A 23,420-nucleotide genomic window follows, 5' to 3' on the forward strand; every position below is an offset into this window, starting at 1 on the left:
TGGGCTGCTGAGCCTGCGCGGCCGGAGCCGGTGCTCCGCAACGGGAGAGGCCACAGCAGAGGGAGGCCCGCATACCACAAAAAAAAAAAAAGAAGATGTGGTACATATATACAGTGGAATATTACTCAGCCATAAAAAGGAACGAAATTGGGTCATTTGTTGAGACGTGCATGGATCTAGAGACTGTCATACAGAGTGAAGTAAGTCAGAAAGAGAAAAACAAATATCATGTATTAACGCATATATGTGGAACCTAGAAAAATGGTACAGATGAACTGGTTTGCAGGGCAGAAATAGAGACACAGATGTAGAGAACAAACTTATGGACACCAAGGGGGAAAAGCCATGGGGGGGTGGTGGTGGTGGTGTGATGAATTGGGAGATTGGGATTTACATGTATACACTGATGTGGATAAAACTGATGACTAATAAGAACCTGCTGTATAAAAAAATAAAATAAAATTCAAAAGTTAAAAAAATAAATAAACAAAGGAAGAAGTAAAAAGGAAAGATAAGGAATTACTTCCTAAAGAATGAAAAAGGCAAGGAAGATTAGCAGGAAATACATCAACGAACATTGTTCAGAGGATATTCCCAAAACTTCAGGATCACTTAGGACCCATGGTTTGTTTGTGTTTTGGCCAGGGCTGCCTAGCACTTACAATAATAGCTCTACTCTTCCATTTCTTTGTGTGTCCAACTTATTCTTAATTGTCTTTTCTACAGGTAACCCGGGACCAGATGAAGGTGTTTATACAGCAGGAATTTAAGAAAGTTCAAAAAGTGATTGCTGATGAGGAGCAGAAGGCCCTTCATTTAGTAGACATCCAGGAAGCAATGGCCACAGCTCATGTGACTGAGATACTGGCAGACATCCAGTCCCATATGGATAGATTGATGACTCAGATGGCCCAAGCCAAGGAACAACTTGATACCTCTAATGAATCAGCTGAGCCAAAGGCAGAGGTAAAGGAGAATGCCTGTAATAATTAGCACAAGAAATAGGCAGAAACTGACTGCCATCTAGAAAAATGGTACAGATGAACTGGTTTGCAGGGCAGAAATAGAGACACAGATGTAGAGAACAAACTTATGGACACCAAGGGGGAAAAGCCATGGGGGGGTGGTGGTGGTGGTGTGATGAATTGGGAGATTGGGATTTACATGTATACACTGATGTGGATAAAACTGATGACTAATAAGAACCTGCTGTATAAAAAAATAAAATAAAATTCAAAAGTTAAAAAAATAAATAAACAAAGGAAGAAGTAAAAAGGAAAGATAAGGAATTACTTCCTAAAGAATGAAAAAGGCAAGGAAGATTAGCAGGAAATACATCAACGAACATTGTTCAGAGGATATTCCCAAAACTTCAGGATCACTTAGGACCCATGGTTCGTTTGTGTTTTGGCCAGGGCTGCCTAGCACTTACAATAATAGCTCTACTCTTCCATTTCTTTGTGTGTCCAACTTATTCTTAATTGTCTTTTCTACAGGTAACCCGGGACCAGATGAAGGTGTTTATACAGCAGGAATTTAAGAAAGTTCAAAAAGTGATTGCTGATGAGGAGCAGAAGGCCCTTCATTTAGTAGACATCCAGGAAGCAATGGCCACAGCTCATGTGACTGAGATACTGGCAGACATCCAGTCCCATATGGATAGATTGATGACTCAGATGGCCCAAGCCAAGGAACAACTTGATACCTCTAATGAATCAGCTGAGCCAAAGGCAGAGGTAAAGGAGAATGCCTGTAATAATTAGCACAAGAAATAGGCAGAAACTGACTGCCATGTTTGTTAATTCTGGAAATTCCCCCGTTTGGTCCCTAAACATGAATAGATTGAAAGCTTAGATAGGGTATAAGTGTTTAGATTGGTGTGTAAACCGGTTTGGAAGTATTGGCTGCTAGGGCCTGTGCTCAGCAACTAGGCCTAGCAGAATATGTGTACACCATGACTTAAAGGAGTATAGTCAATGGGGCAAATACTATTCACAGTTTATGAGGGAAGCCAGAAATCACAGCCGGAGAAGAGGGCAATTGGCAGATCCCAAGTTGTGAAATGAGCCTGTAAATGTGGGCTGAATGAGAGTAAGTCAGGAAGTGGAGCATAAAGCAGGCCAAAGTAAAAGATTTTGGACTGATTCTGTGAATAGTAAAAAGGTGCCTCAGGCTGGCTTTTATATGGAGCTAACGGCATAAATTGGGAGCATGACTGTTAGATTAAGAGAGGCATGTGGGCTAGAGCATTGTGAGGATCAAAAAAAGTATGAATGAAAGACACAAGATAAATGTTGAATTACTGTTTTAGTCACTGCATTCACTGTTATTTTGTAATAGGAGTAAAAGAATGTTAGATATTTTACCAAACAACATAGTCAGGCATTTAGAATATTTCTAAAAAAAAAAAAAAATTTAAGGTGGCCATTTTTTAAAAATATAAAACTTACATTTCAGGCACTGGGGAGAAGCTATTGTTTATGAGGTTTCATACCATTATGTTGAAAATTCTGGTCAAGCTTATGCCAGATAGGTTTAGGGTAGGCCCTTCTAGAAGAAAACGTAGGAGAGTCCTGTGAAGTTTCTAGGACAGCTGCTGACTCAGTGAGCTCAGCCTTAACTAACAGTTTTGCCTTGGCCCAGGAAAGCCTAGCCACAGAATAAACCAGCCAGCAGAAGAGCCACGGTACGATCCAGGAGGCAGGTACTATCTGTGCTGTCCTGACAGGAAATGTAAGAGACCATTGGACAGTTATCTGCTTCACTCATCCAGGGTTCTTGATTAATTTTCATCGCTGTGTGAAAGGAATAGAATAGCTCTTGTTCTTTTCATTTCATCCTCCTCAGAATTAACAAATTGTGTGCCTAAATAAGTTTCTAGATAGGCAAGAGAGCATGTTATATTTATCATTTCATTTAATCCTTATTTCAGTATTCATTGTCTCCATTTTACAGATGGGCTATTGAGATGCCGAGAACTGTAGTCGTTGACTCAGTGGCATTTAGTTAGCAGAAAAGAGAGACAGGATTCAGTCCATCCTGTTCCCATGCCTGTGCTTTTTCCCTACTATATGCTGTATACCAAACATCCCGTTTATATCTGTGGGAAGACTAAGGATAATCAGTGCCCTCGACAGCCTTGCATTGCTAAGACCTTTTACTCTGTGGAGGTGGTCACTTTGTGTCTTTTTAAAAAATTAATTAATTAATTTAAAAATGTTTATTTAATATTGGAGTAGATTTTGTGTCTTAAAAAGTTCAACCTTAACTCAAGGGATCATTGGCATAACTCTGTCCCCAATTCCCCTCAGATTGGACCTTCCACACTTATTCTGTGTGTTGATTAGGTTGTTTCTTCAAAAATAAAGATTTCATTTTTAAAGACATCTCCCTCTCTTTTATTTTCATTTCAAATAATGGATTTAGTCCCTCCCCAACATTAACTGTCCTTTAAGTACTTCAGTGACTCAACTGCACTATCCTTGTTAACTCTGATGGAATTACTCTCAGGGATATAAAGATGACAAGGCCTAAGTACCAGGCAATGGACAAAATAAGCTATTAACAATGAGAAGTAGCATACATCCGGCTAGAGCTTTTACACAGAGCTGTTATTATCTAATAGCCTCTCGTTCCAGCTAATCTGGTAACTTATTGATCAGAGCAAATTTCCAGTACCTCTCTTTCACTCAACAGAGTTCTTTTCTTCTCTTTGCATGGTATAGATTTTTTTAAATTACCTGAATTTTTAATTCAATCAAAAGATCCCCCCCAAGATTTTATTGTGAAAACTTTCAAATGTACAGCAAAGTTGAAAGGATTTTTTACAGATTACACCCATATACTTGCACCAAGATTCTGCCATTAACAATTTACTATACTGATTCATTTTATATATATAGCCATCTTTCCAGCCTTCTACTCCTAAATGCATCTTATCTTTGCATTTGAAAACAAATTGCATCTTCTGGTTCTGAACAAGATGGAGTAAATGCATTTCATTTTACTCTTTCCATTAATCACAGTAAAAATTTCTGGACAAAATACTAAGTCACCTACCAGAAGACTCTCAAAAGTGGAGGAAAGATGGCAGACTGACCAGGGACCTTGGGATATGAGGAGCCACACAGCAATGAGTACCCTGGTGGGGGGGCGGTTCTTGCTTCCTGTATATCCTGGCCTGGGTGCTCTGCAAACTGGAAATGCTAATGAGCATAGGCAAAAAGGAACATCTCCAAGAAAAACCTGCTCTCTAGCCAAAGGACTGGGAAAAGGGTGGTTCAGCTGAAGAGAAACCTTTTAATAATTCCTGCATATTCTGGCAGTGAATCCCTTCCCAGCTCCAATTGGCACCACAGTAGTGGAGACTATTTTATACCCTCGCCTATAGCAATGAGGTGTCACTTTTTTCTCCATGGAGCCTTTAGGTAAAAGTCAAACTTCTACCTGCCCCTCTCAGAAGTGAATGGTGCCCACCTCCCATGGAGCCTGAAGGTGGGACTCTGACTTATACCCCTCCCCCACAGTAATAGGGAGGGAATAACAGCCCTCCCCTATGGGGACTGTGGATGGAGCTTTAACTCCTCCCTTTCACCCCTGCATTAACTAGGCAAAGCCCTTCCCCAGCTGAGTCAGTGGGTGGATTCATACCATCCCCTTTTACTGTGTAGTGATGAGTTTGTGCTCTTCCTCCTCCTGAGCTAACACCAGTGGAGACTATAGAGTCTCCATTGGAGCACTGTCACCTGAGGGAGGCGACCAGAATGGCACTGCAGAAGCTTTATAAACTCAATTGACATTTGAACCATAAGCCACAAAAGTGGTCTAGGACATGTGTTCTGACCTAAATAGATTGACAACCTGCTAGAATAGAAGATTTAAACAGGAACCAGGTCTTATAATGTCCAGGATACAGTCCATAGTTACTCATCAAACCAAGAACCAATGAAATCTCAACTAATGAGAAAGCAGTGGATGCCAACACCTACATAGGGTGACATAGTATTTGGAATTATCAGACAAGGATTTTAAAGTCACTGTTATAAAAACGTCTCAATAAGCAATAACAAACTCTGGAAACAAATGAAAAATAAAAAAAAATCAGCAAAGAGAAGATATAAAGAAAGACCAGATGAAATTTTAGAACTGCAAAATACAGTGACTGACGTAAAAACTTTACTGGACTGACTCAATGGCAAATTGGAAATGACAGAGGAAAGAATCAGTGAATTTGAAGACATATCAATAGACATCCAATCTGAACAACCAAGAAAAAAGATTGAAAAATAATTGAATTGAGTCTCAGACACCTATGGGACAATAAAGAAAGATGTAACATACATGTCACTTGTTCAGTAAGGGGAGGAAAAGGAATATAGGGCTAAAAACAATTCAAGAAATAATGGCTCAAAACTCCTAAAATTTGGTTGAAAAACATAAACCTAGAGATTTAAGAAGCTGAATGAACCCAAGTGAGATAAATCTAAGAAATCCATACCCAGACACATCAAAGTCAAACTTCCAAAAACTAAGGACAAATAAAAAATCTTGAAAACAGAGTAGCCAGAGAGGAATGACACATTAGATATGGGGAACAATAATTCAGATGAACGTGGTATATGTAAGGTTTTCTTCTGTAGCCATTGAAATGATTAAGTGGGTTTTCTCCATTATTCTGTTGTGATGGTTGATTACACTGGTTAATTTTACAATATTAAATCAACATTTCATTCCTGAGATAAACTCCCACTTGATCATTAATGTATTATCTGGGTTCAATTCATTAATATCTTGTTAGAGATTTTTATGTCTGTGTTCAAAGAGGGATATTCATCTGTAAATTTGTATTTTTATAATGTAACTGTCAGGCTTTAGGATTGTCAGGTATTAGGATTGTGCTGGCCTCAGAAAACAAGCTGAGAAGTATTTCCTCCTCATCTGTTTTCTGTAAGAGTTTATGTAAGATTGGTGTTATTTCTTCCTTAAATATTTGATAGAATTTACCAGCAAAACAGTCTGTGCTGGAGTTTATGTGAAGGTTTTTGATAACCAATTCAGTTTATTTAATATAGAACTAGTCAAATTTTTTCATCTTAGATTGATTTAAAATTTTCAAAATTTGTATTAGCTGTAATTTTCAAGGAATTTGTCATTTTCATCTAAGTTGTTTTAGTTTCTAGTATAAAGTTGTTTATAGTATTTTCTTATCATTTTTTAACTGTCTGTAGCCTCTGATGTGTCTATAACCATCTTTCATTTCTGTTACTGGTAATTTGTGATCTTCCCCCTTTCTCCTTGATCAGTCTAACTTGTATTTTATTTTACTGGTGTTTTTAAAGAATTAACTTTTGGATTTGTTAATTTTACTCTTTGTTTTCTATTTTGTTTACATCTGCTTTTTTTTTAACTTATTTTGAGTTTACCTTGTTTTTTTGGTTGTTTTTTTTTTTTAAGAATTAACTTGATATCATCTGTACTTTTTTTTTTGTTGGGGGGCTGTGTTGGGTCTTTGTTGCTGCGCGTAGGCTTTTCTGTAGTTGCGGTAAGTGGGGGCTACTCTTCATTGCGGTGTTTGGGCTTCTCATTGGGTGGCCTCTCTTGTTGCAGAGCATGGGCTCTAGGCATGCAGGCTTCAGTAGTTGTGGCACTTGGGCTCAATAGTTGTGGCTCGTGGGCTCAGTAGTTGTGGCGTCCAGGCTTGGTTGCTCCATGGCATGTGGGATCTTCCTGGAGCAGGGCTTGAACCCATGTCCCCTGCATTGGCAGGCGGATTCTTAACCACTGCGCCACGAGGGAAGCCCTACCTTGTTTTTTTATCTAGCTTCATAGGTAACGGATTTTACTGCTTTCTTCTTTTATGTAAACTTTTAGAGCAGTCCATTTCCCTCTAATCACTGCTGTAGTTGAATCATACAACTTTGGTTATATTCTGTTTTCATTATCATTCAATTTGAAATATTTTTTCATTTACCATGTGATTTCTTCTTTTTGCTCATTGATTATTTAGGAGTATATTGTTTAGTTTCTAAATATTAGGGATTTTCCTACATTGTCTTATTGTTATTCATTTCTAATTTAGTTCCATTGTGATCAGAGAACCTATTCTGAATGATTTCCGACTTCTAACACTTAACTGAGACTTGCTTTATGGCCCAACATATGGTCTTGGTGAATGCATATGTGCACCTGAAAAGAATATGTATTCTGTAGTTTGAGGTAGTGTTCTATTAAATATCAATTAGGTGTTCAGATGATGTATGTTTTTACTGATTTTTATGTCTAGTTCTATCAACTGCTGAGAGAGGGATGTTTAATTTCCAAGTATGATTAGGGATTATCTATTCCTTTCTTTAATTCTGTCAACTTTTCTTTAGATATTTTGAAGCTCTATCATTAAGCAAATACATATTTATGATTGTTACATCTTCCTGATGAACCAACCCTTTAATCATTATGAACATTCCCTTTTTCTCTGATAATACTCTTTGTCTTGATAACTGTTTTATCTAATGTTAGTAGAGCCAATCTACTCTTTTTGTGGTTTATCTCTTTCCATCCATTTGCTTTCAGTCTGTCTGTATTGTTAAATTATGTCTCTCACAGACAGCATATAGCTGGGTCTTAGTCATTTATCCATTCTGATAATCTCTGCCTTTTAATTCAAGTGTAATGTCCATTAACATTTAATGTTATTCTAAATACGGTTAAATTTAGGTCTACCATTTTACAATTTGTTTTCTGTTTGTTCTTCTGTTTTTGTTCCTCTCATTGTCTTTTCCTGCTTTCTATTGGATTTTTGAAACATTTATTTGAATTCCATTGTTATATATCCATTGGCCTTTTAGCTCTGTTACTTTGCGTTATTTTTTAGTGGTTTCCATAAGGATTATAATATATATCCTTAAATTTTCAGTCTACTTAAAATTAATATTGAACCACTTCACATAAAATGTAGATAGCTTGAAACTGTATAGACCAACTGACCCTCTTTCCATATTCTTTATTATAGTTGTCACATGTATATAATCTACATATGTTATAAACACTGCAAGACAGTTATAATTTTAGCTTAAAGCCATATGCTTTTGGAGAAATTAAGAAGGAAAAAAAAGATAATTTCATATCTGTGTGTTTGTGTGTGTGTATGTGTATATACATATAGTTTTTAAGCACGTTTGTAATAATAGTTGCATAACTCTAAATTTACTTAAAGTTATTTATATACACTTAAAACAGGTAATTTTATGGTATTATACCTCAATAAAGCTGATAAAAACAATGCGTCTAGATATCCCACCTGCCAGAGTGCTATTTGCTTTTGATTCATGAAGATTATTCTAAAACCAGAACATTAACACAATGTATCTGTTTTAAGAAACCTTCAGGATAGATGAATTTGATTGGGTCAAGTAGAATCACAGAGTTTCTGGTTGAAGGAGTCCAAAGGTTACAAGGTTTCCTGGTGATACATTTTTTTTAAATGTGGTTTGTTTGTTTTTTTTGCGGTACGAGGGCCTCTCACTGTCATGGCCTCTCCCTTGCAGAGCACAGGCTCCGGACGCGCAGGCTCAGCGGCCATGGCTCACGGGCCTAGCCATTCCGCGGCATGTGGGATCTTTCCGGACCGGGGCACGAACCCGTGACCCCTGCATCGGCAGGCGAACTCTCAACCACTGAGCCACCAGGGAAGCCCTAAATGTGTTTTAAATAAATCTTTTTTGGTCATCTTATAGAATATAGGGTAGGGGAAGAGTTTCAATACCAGTTCTATGTCCTTTGGTCTTTCTTCTCTTCAATAAGATGTGGTCTTTCCCCTCTTCAAATAACTAAAGTTATTTCTTTTTTAATCATTATAAAACGTTTAAAACTCTTAGACACAGCAGAAAATAAATACAACACACTAACTTGATAGTTATCATTGGGTGTTATATTTATTCTGTTTTTTTATTTTGTGTGTGTGTGTGTGTGTGTGTGTGTGTTTCCCCAGCTTTATTGAGATATTGTTGACATATAACATATGTAAGTTTAAGGTGTACAATGTGATGATTTGATACATGTATATATTGCAAAATGATTACCCCAGTAAAGTTAGTTAACACCTTCATCCTCTCATGCCATTTTTTTCTCAATGTCATATTTTCAGTTTTCTTCATATTATTAGAAATTCTTCATAAACATGTTTGAACCCTGAACCAGTGATACAAATTTGACTTTTACCTCATTTTAAGTTATTTCCAACTTCTTATTGTCATTTATAACATTGTAGTAAATGTTTTAGTTTATAAATAATAAGTAATTATTGAGTCAAAGGTATGTACATTTTTTAGGCTTGTGTGTGTTTATAAACTGTCCATAGAACAATTATATCAGTGTGTATTTTTATCACCAGTTTTTAAAATCTCTCATTTTTTGCCTGAATTTAGTTATATCTTTTATAAAACTCTTTGCCAAAGTCAAGTATTTAAAAAATGTGTCTTTATTTTTGCTTGCATGTCGTGAGAATTTCCATCTTTTGTCTAGTTTTGAGAGAAGAGTACAGAGCTGCAGTGAGATAATCTTAGAAAAAGTTAGTTTAAATGAGTAAACCATTAAAAATGGTACATGAATACCCTAAACATTTATTTTAAACTTGAAATAAAGATCTGTATATTTCTTTGATTCCAAGTTAGGGTCTTTTCTTTGAGAATATGGGTTTGCTGTTAGGAGTGGAGTGTCATATTTCTGGCATTAACCATACCCATGCTCTATCGTTTGTAAGGTCCAATTTCAGTCTCTTTATAAGTGAGGAGGATAACATTTGAAGAAAGTGGAGTGTAGAATCCTAGTCTTTTTAAATGCCATTTTAAAATTTGAAGTATAGTTGATTTACAATGTTGTGGTAGTTTCAGATGTATAGCAAAGTGATTCAGTTATATTCTTTTTCAGATTCTTTTCTGTTACAGGTTATTACAAGGTATTGAATATAGTTCCCTGAGCTCTACAGTCAGTCCTTGTTTATTTTATATATAGTAGTGTATATCTGTTAATCCCAAACTCCTAATTTATCCCTCCCCACCCCTTTCCCCTTTAGTAACCATAAGTTTGTTTTCTATGTCTGTGAGTTCGTTTCTGTTTTGTAAATAAGTTCATTTGTATCATTTTTTTTAGGTTCCACATATAAATGATATCATATGATATTTGGCTTTCTCTGTCTGACTTACTTCACTTAGTATGATAATCTCTAAGTCCATCCATGTTGCTGCAAATGGCATTATTTCATTCTTTTTATGGCTGAGTGATATTCCATTGTGTGTGTGTGTGTGTGTGTATGTGTGTGTGTATATGTATATATATGCCACATCTTCTTTATCCATTTATCTGTTGATGGACACTTAGGTTGCTTCCATGTCTTGGCTATTGTAAATAGTGTTGCTGTGAACATTGGAGTGCATGTATCTTTTCGAATTAATATTTTCATCTTTTCTGGATGTATGCCCAGGAGTGGGTTTGTTGGATCATATAGTAACTCTATTTTTAGTTTTTTAGGGACCCTCCATACTGTTCTCCATAGTGGCTGCACCAATTTATATCCCCACCAACAATGTAGGAGGATTCCCTTTTCTCCACACCCTCTTCAGCATTTATTATTTGTAGACTTTTTAATGATGGCCATTCTGACCAGTGTGAGGTGTTAGACTTTTATACTTTATTTTTTCTAATATTTTGCATGTGTCTCACCTACATCAAAGTTGACAGCAGTTGTTAAGTAACTCATCTTTATTGACTGCTTTGGAAGCATTCAACTTAATTTTCATGGAAGCAACAACTCATGGAGCAACAGTTATCTCTTGCACTCATTTTTTGTTATTTAGTAAAACATGTCATCATAATTACAAGTTCAATTGATATAAGCAGGCTTAGGAGCAAACTTGTTTGATTCTTGGTGAACATACATTTTCATTGGTGGAAGTAGAAATGGAAGGTTGTACTAGATAGAGTGTAACCTAACAGCCAAGAGGACTCAGGGTATTTTACAGAGGGATTCGGGAGCATTGCTTAATCTAACAAGTCACTGAAATGGAAGTTGTTGTTTAAGAGACTTTCAGTTCTAATACTCTCTGAAATCAGAAGTTACTCGTAATGGGGGTAGAAATTAATCTTAAATCCTATTTATGTCTTGCCCTCTCTTCTTTCCTCTCTTGAATAATTATTTACTGTATGCCTTGTGCTGTGCTAGGTGTAGAGAATAGAGAGATGAACAGTATACAGTTTCTATTCTCAAGGAACTGAAATCCAAAGAGGGAGACATTGTATGGTGCTGTCATTGTCAGTTTTCTGCTTTAAGAACTAGCCCAGAAATGTGACCTATACAGTTGTGGAGGACAGAGTAGGGTTGCTCCACTCAATCTGTCAGGAAAATTTTCCGAGTGAGGCTTAACCTTAAAGGATGGATGGGGCTTCCCTGGTGGCGCAGTGGTTGAGAGTCCACCTGCCGATGCAGGGGACACGGGGCCGTGCCCCGGCCCGGGAAGATCCCACATGCCGCGGAGCGGCTGGGCCCGTGAGCCATGGCCGCTGGGCCTGCACGTCCGGAGCCTGTGCTCCGCAACGGGAGAGGCCACAACAGTGAGAGGCCCACGCACCGCAAAAAAAAAAGGATGGATGGGAATTAACTAGGATCGCAGAATAGGGCTGTGCATTTCAGGTAGTGAGGAGAGTATGGGCATACCTTTTACTAGCAAGATTAGCAAGCCTCTGAATGTCTGCTGACCTGTTCAAAATTGCCTTATAATTATATGTGTGTATATTCTTTCATGCATTTATTCATTTCTTCATAAGTGAAACTCTCACCCTGGTTTTCCCCATGCTTTGTAATAGTGATTATTGTTTTTGAAAATAACCACTTACCTATAAGCAGCAGAAATGGATGATTGTAAAGCAGTCTTGTGTTCCATCTTCTCTGTTTTTCCCCACTCTCCCTAGAAGTGTTATTAATTAACATTTCAGGGAAGTAGAGTAATGACCACCATTTGTTGAACACTTACGCTAGATACTTGCTTAATGTTTTATACATATTTTCTCACTTATTTTAATCCATATAGCCACCCTGTGAGGTAAGAATTAGGATTTCCACGTGTAGATGAGGAAACTGAACCTTGGGAAAGTTAAGTAAAATGCCAAAAGCTTCACTGTTGGAATTGACGAACCAGAATTTGAAGCCATGTTTCTCTAACTCAGAAAGCCTGTCTCTTAACCATTGTACCAAGATATGTGATTGTGAGGACTTGCTCTAAATCATGGAAGAAGGTTCGGATACTTTTTTCCATACAGTTCTCCTAGATAATTATGTTTTAAAATCCAAAGATAATTTAAAAATTGTGTTGAGGTTTAATTATGTCATTGATAGTTAATGTAACTCATATTAAATTTAAATTATATGAATTTTTCTCACTAGATTATAGTTCCCATAAGACATGCCAGTCAAGTAAACTGCAGAGGTTTCCACCACCCCTATACTCTCCTTCCACCACTTGCCCCACTTCTCTTTCATTAGATGATTAGCGCCCTTACCAATACTGCAAATTCTTAACAGTCTGCTAAAAATGCCTTTTTTATCCAACCTCCGGTGTACTGAATATAACCTGTTACAAATCACCTTCTTGGCTGCCAGTGTCCTTTATAGGCCTGTGCCCTGGCAATCTCCCTTTACCTCTGTTGCATTCCCAGCCCCTCAGCCCCATACCGCTGCCACCTCCACATCCCCTGCCCAAGACACACACGTATACATCCCCATACTCTAGTTTCACAGAACTCAAAATTTCTTAAACCTACATTTTTTTAAACTGCTGTGCCTTTGCTCTTGCTAGTCCAGTGCTCTTCCCATTTATCTTCTGTTGTCAGCCTGGGAAAATCCTGCTTTTCCCTCAAGTGACAGTATATATGTCACCTTCCCTGTGACGCCTTCTCCCCCTTCTCCAACAGAGGCAGTGTTTATCACTTCCCAAGCATTCAGTTTATGTCTTTGGTAGCACCCTTAAGACATTTAGTCATAGTTCATTTTCTATCTGTTTCCCCTGCTCCGGAATGGGAGCTCCTAGAAGGATAGATCATTATATGGGTTTTTTGTCTTTTACCCTCAGCACCCGCATGTAATAGCTTCTTAATGAATCATACTGAATTGTTAGTGATATTGATAATAACCTTTATTAAGTGCATTCTGTATCTTAGGCACTGTGCTTGACATTTGTACACATTATTTCACTTAATCCTTATACTCATCTTGTGTTATAGGGACAGTTTTTACCCCTATTTTACAAATTAGAAAATTGTAGTTAAGAGAGGCAAAATAATTTGACCAGGGTAACACAGCAAGCAATAATGGAGTCAAGATTTGAATCCAGTGTCTGACTCCAGAGCTCATTCTCCTTTATACCTTACCTATAGAATCATCCAATCAGTCCATCCATCAATCACATAAGTTGTTTGGGGAGTTATCTCCAAGTAGGAGATACAGTCTGTTGAAACCAATCCTGAATGACTAAAGAGGAGGATGTAAAAGATACTCTGTCACCAAAAGGATGAGTGAGGTCCCTTGGAAAAGGCTTGAGTGTCATTTGAAAAATCTGGTTTGGTCACAAAAAGAGGCTCAAAGAAATCTGCTGTGATCACTGATAAAGTTAGGCTCACAGAATACAGTACCTGGTAAAATTGCCCTCACACATTGTTTTTGTAAAGAGTGAATGAGAAAAAGAAAAATGTCATTGTTTGGCTGAAGAATGGTGTGGATCATCAAATGCCAGAACTGTCCTTTTACAAAGGAGAAGACCAAGGTCCAGATTAATTAATTAATCAGCTTGCCCAAGAGCACATAGCTAATAAATAATGGAGCTTGGAGTAGAATTCCAGTTTCCTGAGTCCCAGTTCGGAGCCTTTTGCACCATAGTGTGCTCTACATTAGAGTTTTTCTGCGTTCATGTTTGGAGAAAAAAAATGCTAGGACAAGGCAGAGGTGAGTCTTTGATGGAAACAGCTTGATGCTTTTGGAGCTGGTCAGCTTTTGCTTAAGACCTGCTGCTATTTTGGGCTGTCAATTTGCTCAGAACTAAATACTGCCAGCCATACAAATAAAAAGGCAAGGCTATTATTTAGGCCTCCTAGGTCTATGCATTCACTTCTCTGCTTACAAGGGCAAATTATTAGTTCATCTCTGCTGGGCGGTTTGAACATAGGGTTATATTAGCCCTTGTCTTAGCCCTTAGATGTCTACTGGCTTGTCTCTGTTACAATAAATGTACAAGCCTTGCTTTCAGGCTGGGAGGGAAGAGGGAAAAGAGAGAAATCTAAATCAGTCTCTACTGATCCTGATTTCTTATGCTTTTTCTTTCTCTTTCTTTCAGGGTGACGAGGAAGGACCCAGGTAAGATCACATTATTGTTGTTTGTCCTCAGAATTGAAGTAGAGTGACATTTGTGGCCTTTTAATGCCCCATGAAATATGACCAGCCAAGGAACAGCACAGAAAAAGGATCTCCATCTTAAGCCAGGGCTTTGAAGATCTTATTTTGTAAGATTCCCATCTCCCTCCCCATCTATGCCATTTCCTGTCTGTAACCTTCAGATAAAGATAGGCTTTAAAGTATGTAATGACAGTAACTTTGTTTTATTCTGTATAGCACATTCAGAATACCTTGTTGAGACAAGTAGGTACTATATTTGAATGGTAATTAGGTATCAGGTGGACTGAATAGATAAACTTTTGCATTGTTCTTTCTTGATTGGAATTGGATTGCTTTTTTTTTTTTTTTTTTTTTTTTATGGACTCTGGTTCCAATATTCTTTATTTCTGACCTGTAACATCCTTGGGTCTGACTCAAGACACCTCCTATACAGTGAATCTGAGGTCATAGGTATACAAAACTTTGTTTAGGAAAAATATGTTTCTTTGTTCTTCTGTTTCACCACATGAAATTTAAAAGTGCATTTTATCATTGCCTCGGGCTTGCAGTGAACCTGGACTTCAGTTTACTTACCGTTGCTGTCTTTCTGCTCAGGCAGTGAGAACAGGCTGTAGGAAATGCTATAGCTATGCTGTGAACACAATCAAGGGGCATTTGTACAAAGTAAAATGCAGTGTCCAGTTGGGTCCCCTCCGTCATGTAGGATCCAGGACTGTTAAGTCTGGGAGGTATCAGAACGTTCATCCAGGCCACAGCTATTCAAACTTTAGTTTTAGTAGAAACACCTTTTATTCAAATGGGCTTTAAGTAGAACTCCAATGTATGCAAAACATTTTTTTGTTTGGTTAAAGTTGGGGCCACATCTACTGGTGAAACGGTCTCTCTTCCTTGCAATAGACCCTGAGGGGCTGCTGCAGAAACCTAAGGTTCCCGAGAACTCAGTTTGAAAATCACTTATCTAATTCAAGCTTCTCATTGAAAGAAGCTAAATGAGTTGTCCAAGGTTACCTTACTGGAGCCAGGATTTGGCCCTTCTTTGGTTTTATTTACAAATCAACACATACAGTTTCTTCTTTTTCCTTTCTCCCTCCCCGCATCCTGAGCCTCTCTCTTAGTGCCAAATGTTATTCCACATCTGCATCTCCTGCTGCTTCCTTCCCTTGAGAACTGTAGTTCTCAGCCTAGATCTTGTTCCTTGTCCTCTGTGGCTAAAGCTACAGGCGTCCCGCTTTAAACCTGCAGAGCTTCAGGGAATCCCTTTAAATTCCATCCTCCAGCCATTCTCAGGAACAGGCTCCCTTTATGCTGTGGTTCATTTCTTTCCTCCCTTCCTCCCTTTCTCATGACCCAGTGTATAGGCCTTGTGCTATATACTGGGCATATAATGAAAACTAAGACAGACATGGTCCCTGCCTTGTGGATCCTAAGTCTAGTAGGAGAGACAAGCATATAACTGAGCACTTCTACTTTGGGGGAAGTACTGTGATTAAGTGAAGTTTAGGCTGCTGTAGGAAGGGAGGCTCACCAGAAAAGGTTATGTGTAAACGGAGGTCTGAAGGATGAGAAGGCAGACAAAGGAGAGGCAGAGATAGGGCTGTTCTAGGGATAGGAAACAACTTGTGTAATAGCTCCAGACAAGAGAAGAGTGGAGGAAAGAAAGCAGAGTCCAGATCACTGAGGGCCTTACAGGCCTCCTTCAGGTATCTGAGCTCTCTCCCGCAGAGTGTGGGAGGGCATTAAATAATTTAAAACGTGGGTTAACCTGAGTAGATTTGCATTTGGGAAGTCTCCTCTGCCTGCAGAATGGAAAATGAATTGGAGGTGGGTCAGAGCCTGGGAGACTAGTTAGATTAGGCTAGTGATGGGAGCTTATATCAACATCTTCTCTAGCTATTGACCAGGGTCTCACCATTTTATACAGACCTTTGGTTTCGATAAACTCTTTAAATTATCTCCTTGGCACTCCGCCTCTTCTCTCAAAACTAGCTCTAGCTCCTTAAAATCCAGACCAAGCAGAGCCCTAGACCTTTTCTTCCTCAGAAAGAGAGTTCAGACAAGACCAGTATAAAGAAAACACCTTAGCAGATGTAGCGTGCAGACTCCACAGGATAGAAGTGGCATTTCTGTCTTGGGAGAGCCTGATAAGGATGGACACGTTCATCCTGTCTTTATGGCTACATGCCAGAGTCATGTTGGTTAGAAGAATACAGGGACCTTATGAAGAGATTAACTCCCTTCAAAGATACTATTCAGTGTGAGATGCTGGCTTCAGAGTTTAATTGCCGATTCCTTCTTGTCATTTTTGACAAGATTGTGGTGAAGTATAGAGTTTCTTTACTAGCAACCAAGATGTCAAGCTGTCTCCCTCGAGCCAGGCTGCCATGCATGTCAGTAGGGATTCTCTTGGACTGGGATTTTACTGGTAAAATGAGCACTTGAAAAAAATCATGTTCCAATTTGGCAGAAAGAGGAAAGATGAGTCAAATTTTCCTTTTACCCTTTAAATTCATACTGTTGGTCCCATTCAGTTTGTGCTGAACTACCATTTGGCTCAGTTTATTCCAATTAACACTTCAAGGCAGATTGCCTTTGATCTGAAATTTCTCTCATTTATGATATACACTTTACTGTCTCAGTAAGCCAGAGTTTTGTTCCAAAGGCTTTTGTATTGCTGACGGTGTTAAATGAGAGTTTGATGTGTAAGGAAGACAGAAGGAATGTGGGTCTGCCTGCACAGGGGATGGAAGAGAAATGAATCTGGAGACCCTGAGTTCCAGGTCTGCTTGGATTTTCATGCCTGTGTCTCCTTTGCTAGTATTCTTTCCACACAGCCACTTCCCTGCTGGCTGCACAGAAGTCCAGGGAGAATTGAATTCCAACCGCTCTCCATGGTGGTCAGAACAAAGGAAAATTCCTGTCCTTTTGAAAATTATTTGTCTATAATAGATCTATATTTTTCTCCATCCTACCAGCTAGAGTCTCCCTGCCTTCTTTTTTCTTTTCAGTTTTGACTTCCCAAGCTGTTTGACGTGAGGTGGCCAAGTATTTGTGCTTTTGGTCATGTCTGTGCCTTGTTCTGAATTTTATTGTGTATTTGTCCTGTAATTAACAACAATAATAAGCAAAGCTACCGTTTAAGTTTTACTACGTACAGTGTTTTACATATATTCTCTTTTAACCCTCATGTAAAGCTTATGATGCAGTTATTATTCCACTTGTAAAATGAGGAAATGAATGCCCAGAAAGATTAACTTGCCCTAGATCACACAGCTAGTAGAAGCAGAGGTAGGACTTGAATCTAGTCTGGCTTCAGAGCCCATGCCCTCAGCCACCTGTCTCTGAGAGGCCAGCACACTTCTCTCTGTGACCCTGAATGAAAGGTAAGAGGATTCACGCTCACTTGTCAGCGCATCACTTTGGTCTTGTTCCTCTCACCTAGGAGTTCTTATTGGCTTTGACATTGAAATGATGTGGCCTCTGTTTGCTGCAAGCTACCTCTCCTCTCCTTAGCCTCTGTCATTATAAGGGGATATTTCTTCATCTCATCCTCACAGAGTGTCCCCTGAGGGTCAGCAGCAAAAGGGGTGCTTTTAGACTCCCGGGAGAACAGGTAACCAAGCCTTCCTTTGACCCTGCAGAATTAGCTGCCTGTTGCCCCTCCATCCAGTAGTTACTCTTCACACCCATGATGCAGTCATACAGATGACAAGGTTTCTTAGAGCGTATGGAGGAGCAAAAGCCCTAATATGTGGAACATGGATATTAACACTGTAGAGTCACCTTTGAAGAGGGTGTCTTTGAAGCCCAGAGTGATTCTTTTTTTCCAAGCAAAAAAAAAAAGCAGTTTACACTTTTGGCAGCAATTTTCTGTCTCTGTGCTATTATGGGAGATGTTGTGTTTGCGCCCTCACAGATTGGCTCCTTCTGTGCTCCTGCCGGAGCCTGCTGAGAAGTAATGTACGTTCACGGGGAGGGGGCGGCAGTGGGGTCTGCTGCCTTAGAGCTGTTGTGTAGGGGAAGGAAGTCAGAGAGGGAAGGACCCTTAAACTCTTGTGTTCAGAGGACAGAAGAGCAAGGTCAGTTTTAAATTTTGATTTGCGATTGAGATTTTCTGTGAATTTTTTTTAACTAAGAGGAAAAGGGCTTTTAAACAGTAACAGCCATACTTAAGATTTTGGTAGCATTTTTCATCTTCAGAGCTGGCTCTTATTCAGGCAAAAAGCTCCTGCTGAGATCAGTGTGAATCTGACCCATGCTGATTCTCTGATCAAATGGGCAGTGAGTTCTGAAGGAATAGGAGCTCAAGGAGAGTCAGCAGACCTACCTTCTATCCTTGGTTTACCTGGGGCCGACGGTGTGACCTTGGGCAAGTCATTTAACTTTCTTGCTTCTTTGTAGTCTGTTTTTACTTCCCTGTAAATACTAGCCTTTCTTTCCCCCACTCTGCACCCAGTTTTTTGGGATATAGTTATGTGGAGGAATACAGTCATATATTAAATATGAAATGAAAAGGATCTGCTTATAGGTTCTGTAATTTGGTAGATTTTTTTTGTACATTTCTCAATTTTGTTTCTTTAAACATTTTCTTGGGGCTATATACTAGGTACTCTTTTTTCCACCCTCTAAAATAACAATCATATGTATGTTCTTAGATATGACATTTCTCTTCCTGATGACTTAGTTTGTAGAGATAAGAGGGGACTAAGTCAGTGGATATGCTTAGGTTTCTTTTGTCCTCCGATTGCAAATTTCTGGTTTTGTTTTTACATTATCTCCATTTCAGAAGACCTAGCTGGAAGCCAAAGAAAATGTCTCTGATACCTGTGACATGGAGTGGAACTGTCAGGGCTGTGTATTATCCAGAAGTGGGGTTCCAACATCTAAGTTGGTCTTCAGTACAGAGAGTCTCTTAGCTGTCACATTTCCCTCTTATGGAGCCTGAGCTGACTTTGTTTTCCTCTGCTGATATGAATTATTTATCCTCTACTCACCCAGATGAAGGATGAAGCCATGCTATGCATTGTACTGCCTATTTATAATAAAAGCAAGCCTTCTTCTGAAAGTAATTGATTTTCAGATATTTACCTGTGAGAGTCACAACTTTATTTTATGCCTGTTGGCCTATAACCAGAGAATCCATTCACAGCCGGAAAATTCTGTTGAGGTACCTCTAGTTTATTTCATCTGCCTCACAGTGGAAATGCCAGCTAGGAGCAGCCTGTATTCTGACACACATCTGCCTGCCTTTTCTGGCTTCATAATGCTAAGAAAAAAGGCCCAGTGGGAAGAGACCTGGATGTCACTTTTCATGGTGTGGTTTTATGCTAATCAACTTTGTTTGCCATCCAATATGTAGTTATGATGCTTGACAGGCTAACCTTGTTTATGTCTTTGACCTCAGAGCTTATCAGGATAACATTCACCTCTAGGAGCTCTGTTTCCTAATCTCTTTAGCAAGAAAAATTGCAGAGGAATTTTTTCATTTCATTTTCAATTGTCTACTGTGTTGCCAGGCCCCATGCTAGGCCTCAGAGATATGAAGATGAAAAAGACTTTGTCCCTGCCTTTAAAGATCTCAAAGTCTAGTTCAAATGAGAGAACTAAGTAAACAATTTTAATTTCACATTTAAGTGCAATATAATAATAATAATTATTATTATAAATTACTATAAGGAAGCATTTATTGATTGCCAACCGTGTACCACGAAGTATTTTAAACATTTTTTATTTCTTACAACAGTCCTAACACATTATCTTCATTTCTCAGCCAAATGAGAAAACTGAGTTGCAGAGAGGTTATACATATACTAACGAGGTCACTCAGCTAAAAGTGGTAGAGCCAGTATTCAAATTCAAGTAGTCTGACTTGAGAATGTGGGCTCTTAACCACTACAGTATAATGATTCTCTATAATAAATATGTTGGATGTAGATTAGGATACAACTAACTCAGAATAGAGAATCAGAAAGATAGCATTTGTGCTGGACTTTGAAGGATGGTTGTAGGGGTAGGGTTTTGCAGATGGAAAGGGTAGGAAGGCCATACAAGCACAGAGATCAGCATTTCTAAAGGCTCAGAGGAATGAAAACGCATGTGCCATATGGGGAGTGGTGAGGAGCTACATGACTGGACTGTTGGCAGGGGATGAGACAAGGGTGGCTGAGTCTCCCTTGTACAGGGTCTTGTGTGCCATTTGAGGCACCAAAAGGTTTGTACCGTTTCCTGTTAGGCTTTACCGCTTGACTACAGCATGGTCCTATTCATAGAAGAAATGGATGGACTTTTGAATCTTATGGATCTCTTCCGGTAGTCACATCTCATGAGTTATGTGTAAATTGTTTGCTTTCTCTGTGCCTCAGTTTCTCCATCAAGTAGCACATTTTACTATACTTAAAGGACAAGTATTTTATGAAGCATTAAAAGTATTCTCCTTTTGGGTTTCTTCTTTTATATGGAAAAACAAGCAACTGAGATAAAGTAATTATAAAAGGAAATTGTTTGTTTGATTTTTATCTTATTTATACCTTGTTTTGACAGCTCCAGCCTTCCTCTAACTTAAAATCAAATTTGGAGAGTAGATACCCAGTTCCTTCTAAATTGATGGAGATAAGGAATACTAAAGCACCAACATTTTCCAAATAGATTTGAGGCTACAGATGTTTCTTAGCAACTAGTCAAAGAATTAAATTGATGTCACATTTGTCCCTGAGTTAGATCTGGTGCTGAAGAGTCTGGCTGGAGCCTAGTTCTCTTCTTCCTGGTTTATCTTCATAGCCATTTTGGACTGGCACTAAGCATAATAGATTTTAGGAAGTCAAAAAACTCCAGTCTGTGTCTTAAGAATAACTAAATTTGATGTTGTTGGTTATGCCCTCCCTCACCTGTGGCAGCCACAGCAAAATGTTGTTAGTGGTGTCTTTTTCATTTTAGGAGAAACCTGTTGGTCTCTAGCATCTTCTCACTTTCTGTCAGTGAGAGGTAGGCAAGAGGTGAATAATTCCATTTCCCCGATAACTTCCAAGGAGCCTTCCTTTTTTTGTAAGTTGCATGTGACTGAACTGCATTCACCTCTTTACCCGGAAACCCACAGCACGTGTCTGTACCAGATGCCGGGAGCAGAGGCGGGTGTGTTTTTTTGTTTTCTTTTAGGTTTTTTCTTTTTTCTTTTCAAGACGGTATGAAGTTTAGAGTCATTGAGTGCAGGTTTCTTTAAAATTAGAACTGCAAGAAGGTAGTTTCAGAAGATTGAGAAAGGTGTCCAAAGGCTGTGATAAAACTGGGCTACCCTAAATGGTGAGGTCTTTGCCAAGGACCAATATTCACGTGCCTGTCCTGTTTGGACCTAGGACCTACCTATGAGTGGTTATAGGGTCATAAAAAAAATACTTCTTTAGCCACAAGCAGACGTTTTAGGGAAGAAAAACACTTTCTTACATAAGTGCCTCATTCCCCCACTCCTTAGCACCACTTCCAATTGTTCCCTGTAGGTTGTAATGTGGTTGTAAAACAGAAAAGCATTTTGTTTCCTTGGTGAGTACATGTCTCCTTCCCCGCTGGTTCTATCAATTCTATTTAAAGGAAAGTGAGATTGAGCATGAGAAAAACTGTACAGAGAGGGAGGGGCTGACAAAATTACAGGGAAGGTAGGCAAAGAAGCATTTCTCAGCTGTCCCTGGCTGCCAGATGCATCTTGGTCCAGATGCTGTGGGGCAGTGTGCAGTTTTATCCCATCTCACAGGTATTGCCACTCAGACAAGAGCCAGTTAAAACTGACCAAGCTGCCACCTTTGCCCTGACTTTCAGGGTTGTTCAGAATTAGCAGCTAAACAGCTCTAATAGTGATACCTGCTTATGTGTCGAACATAAAATAGGAGCTAGACCTATGTATAGTATTTCAAAGCTTAAAAAAACCGTTAAATATAGTTGTTCTCATCTTCTTTTTACAGATGAGGAAATTGATATTATAAGAAGTTAAGTGACTAAGCCATGGTCACACAATTAGAAAGTAAGTCAGCCAGGATTAGAACCCAGATCTGTCAGGCTTAAAATTCTGTGCCTTCAACCACCACACTATCCTGCCTTTCTCAGGAGATGGACGATTCACATCTTCCAACATCTTGGCTGGGAATAAGTAAAGTTAATGGATGGAATTGTGACAAGCCAACAGGGATTTGGCATTTTTATCAGAAAAATTTTTTTCATTTTCTTTATTGAGTGCCAGCAAGCAGTTTGTATGAGACAGAAATTGAGGTGGAACTTGCCAGGAAATTGCCTAAGGTGGAATGAATAGGAACTTCTCTCCCCAGACAGGTAAACATTAGTTTGCTCCCTGGCTTTTGTGGAGCGGGCAACTGCCATCACCTCTTCTGAAAGAGCCACTGTTCACCCAGTGGCAGGTGCAGGCCAACTGTTGTCATGACAACAGCAGGAGAGGCAAACAGTTTAATTCTAGAACTGATAATTAACTGGGGGTGGGGTGGAGGTGGGGAGAGAAATGGGGGGATAATTGTTTCAGAAGGGAAAACTTAGCAATTACCAGCCAGCTGCATAGATAAAAAGGCCAGGCACAGATGCTCCAGCCCAGCATGCCCCTGGAATTCAGCACTCATCCCCTCTGGTTAGGAATTTTTGATAAATGAAAATGAAGGGTCGAGTCCCCAGCCAATCAAGACTCTTTAAGGAACCAAGTAAAGAAAGAGGAAGTTACATACGCTGTAAAAAGAAATGCAGTGGACCAGTTAAATGACATTACCCAGCCAGAAGCAATCCAGAAATACTATCCAAACTCTGCAGGAAGAATTCACGCTTGGAGATAAAACAGGACCCACAAGGCCTACCCATTGTGAGTTTCTACTTCTGTGGATGGAATGAGGGGAGAGTGGCCTATTAGAAAGAAAATAGGGCTTCCCTGGTGGCGCAGTGGTTGAGAGCCCACCTGCCGATGCAGGGGACGCGGGTTCGTGCCCCGGTCCGGGAGGATCCCACG

The 23,420-nt window shown here is 39.1% G+C and overlaps 1 protein-coding gene across 1 annotated transcript in view; it reads left to right on the forward strand.

The window, feature by feature from the left end:
- Positions 1–23,420, forward strand: part of TRIM44 (tripartite motif containing 44) — a 116,558-nt gene that overhangs the window by 50,925 nt on the left and 42,213 nt on the right. The window contains exons 3-4 of the mRNA XM_028477363.2: positions 727–966; positions 14,376–14,395. Coding sequence (XP_028333164.1) covers positions 727–966; positions 14,376–14,395 — 260 coding nt within the window. The remainder of the gene's footprint in view (positions 1–726; positions 967–14,375; positions 14,396–23,420) is intronic.

Source organism: Physeter macrocephalus, chromosome 16 (assembly GCF_002837175.3).
Source record: "Physeter macrocephalus isolate SW-GA chromosome 16, ASM283717v5, whole genome shotgun sequence".
Lineage (NCBI taxonomy): Eukaryota > Metazoa > Chordata > Mammalia > Artiodactyla > Physeteridae > Physeter > Physeter macrocephalus.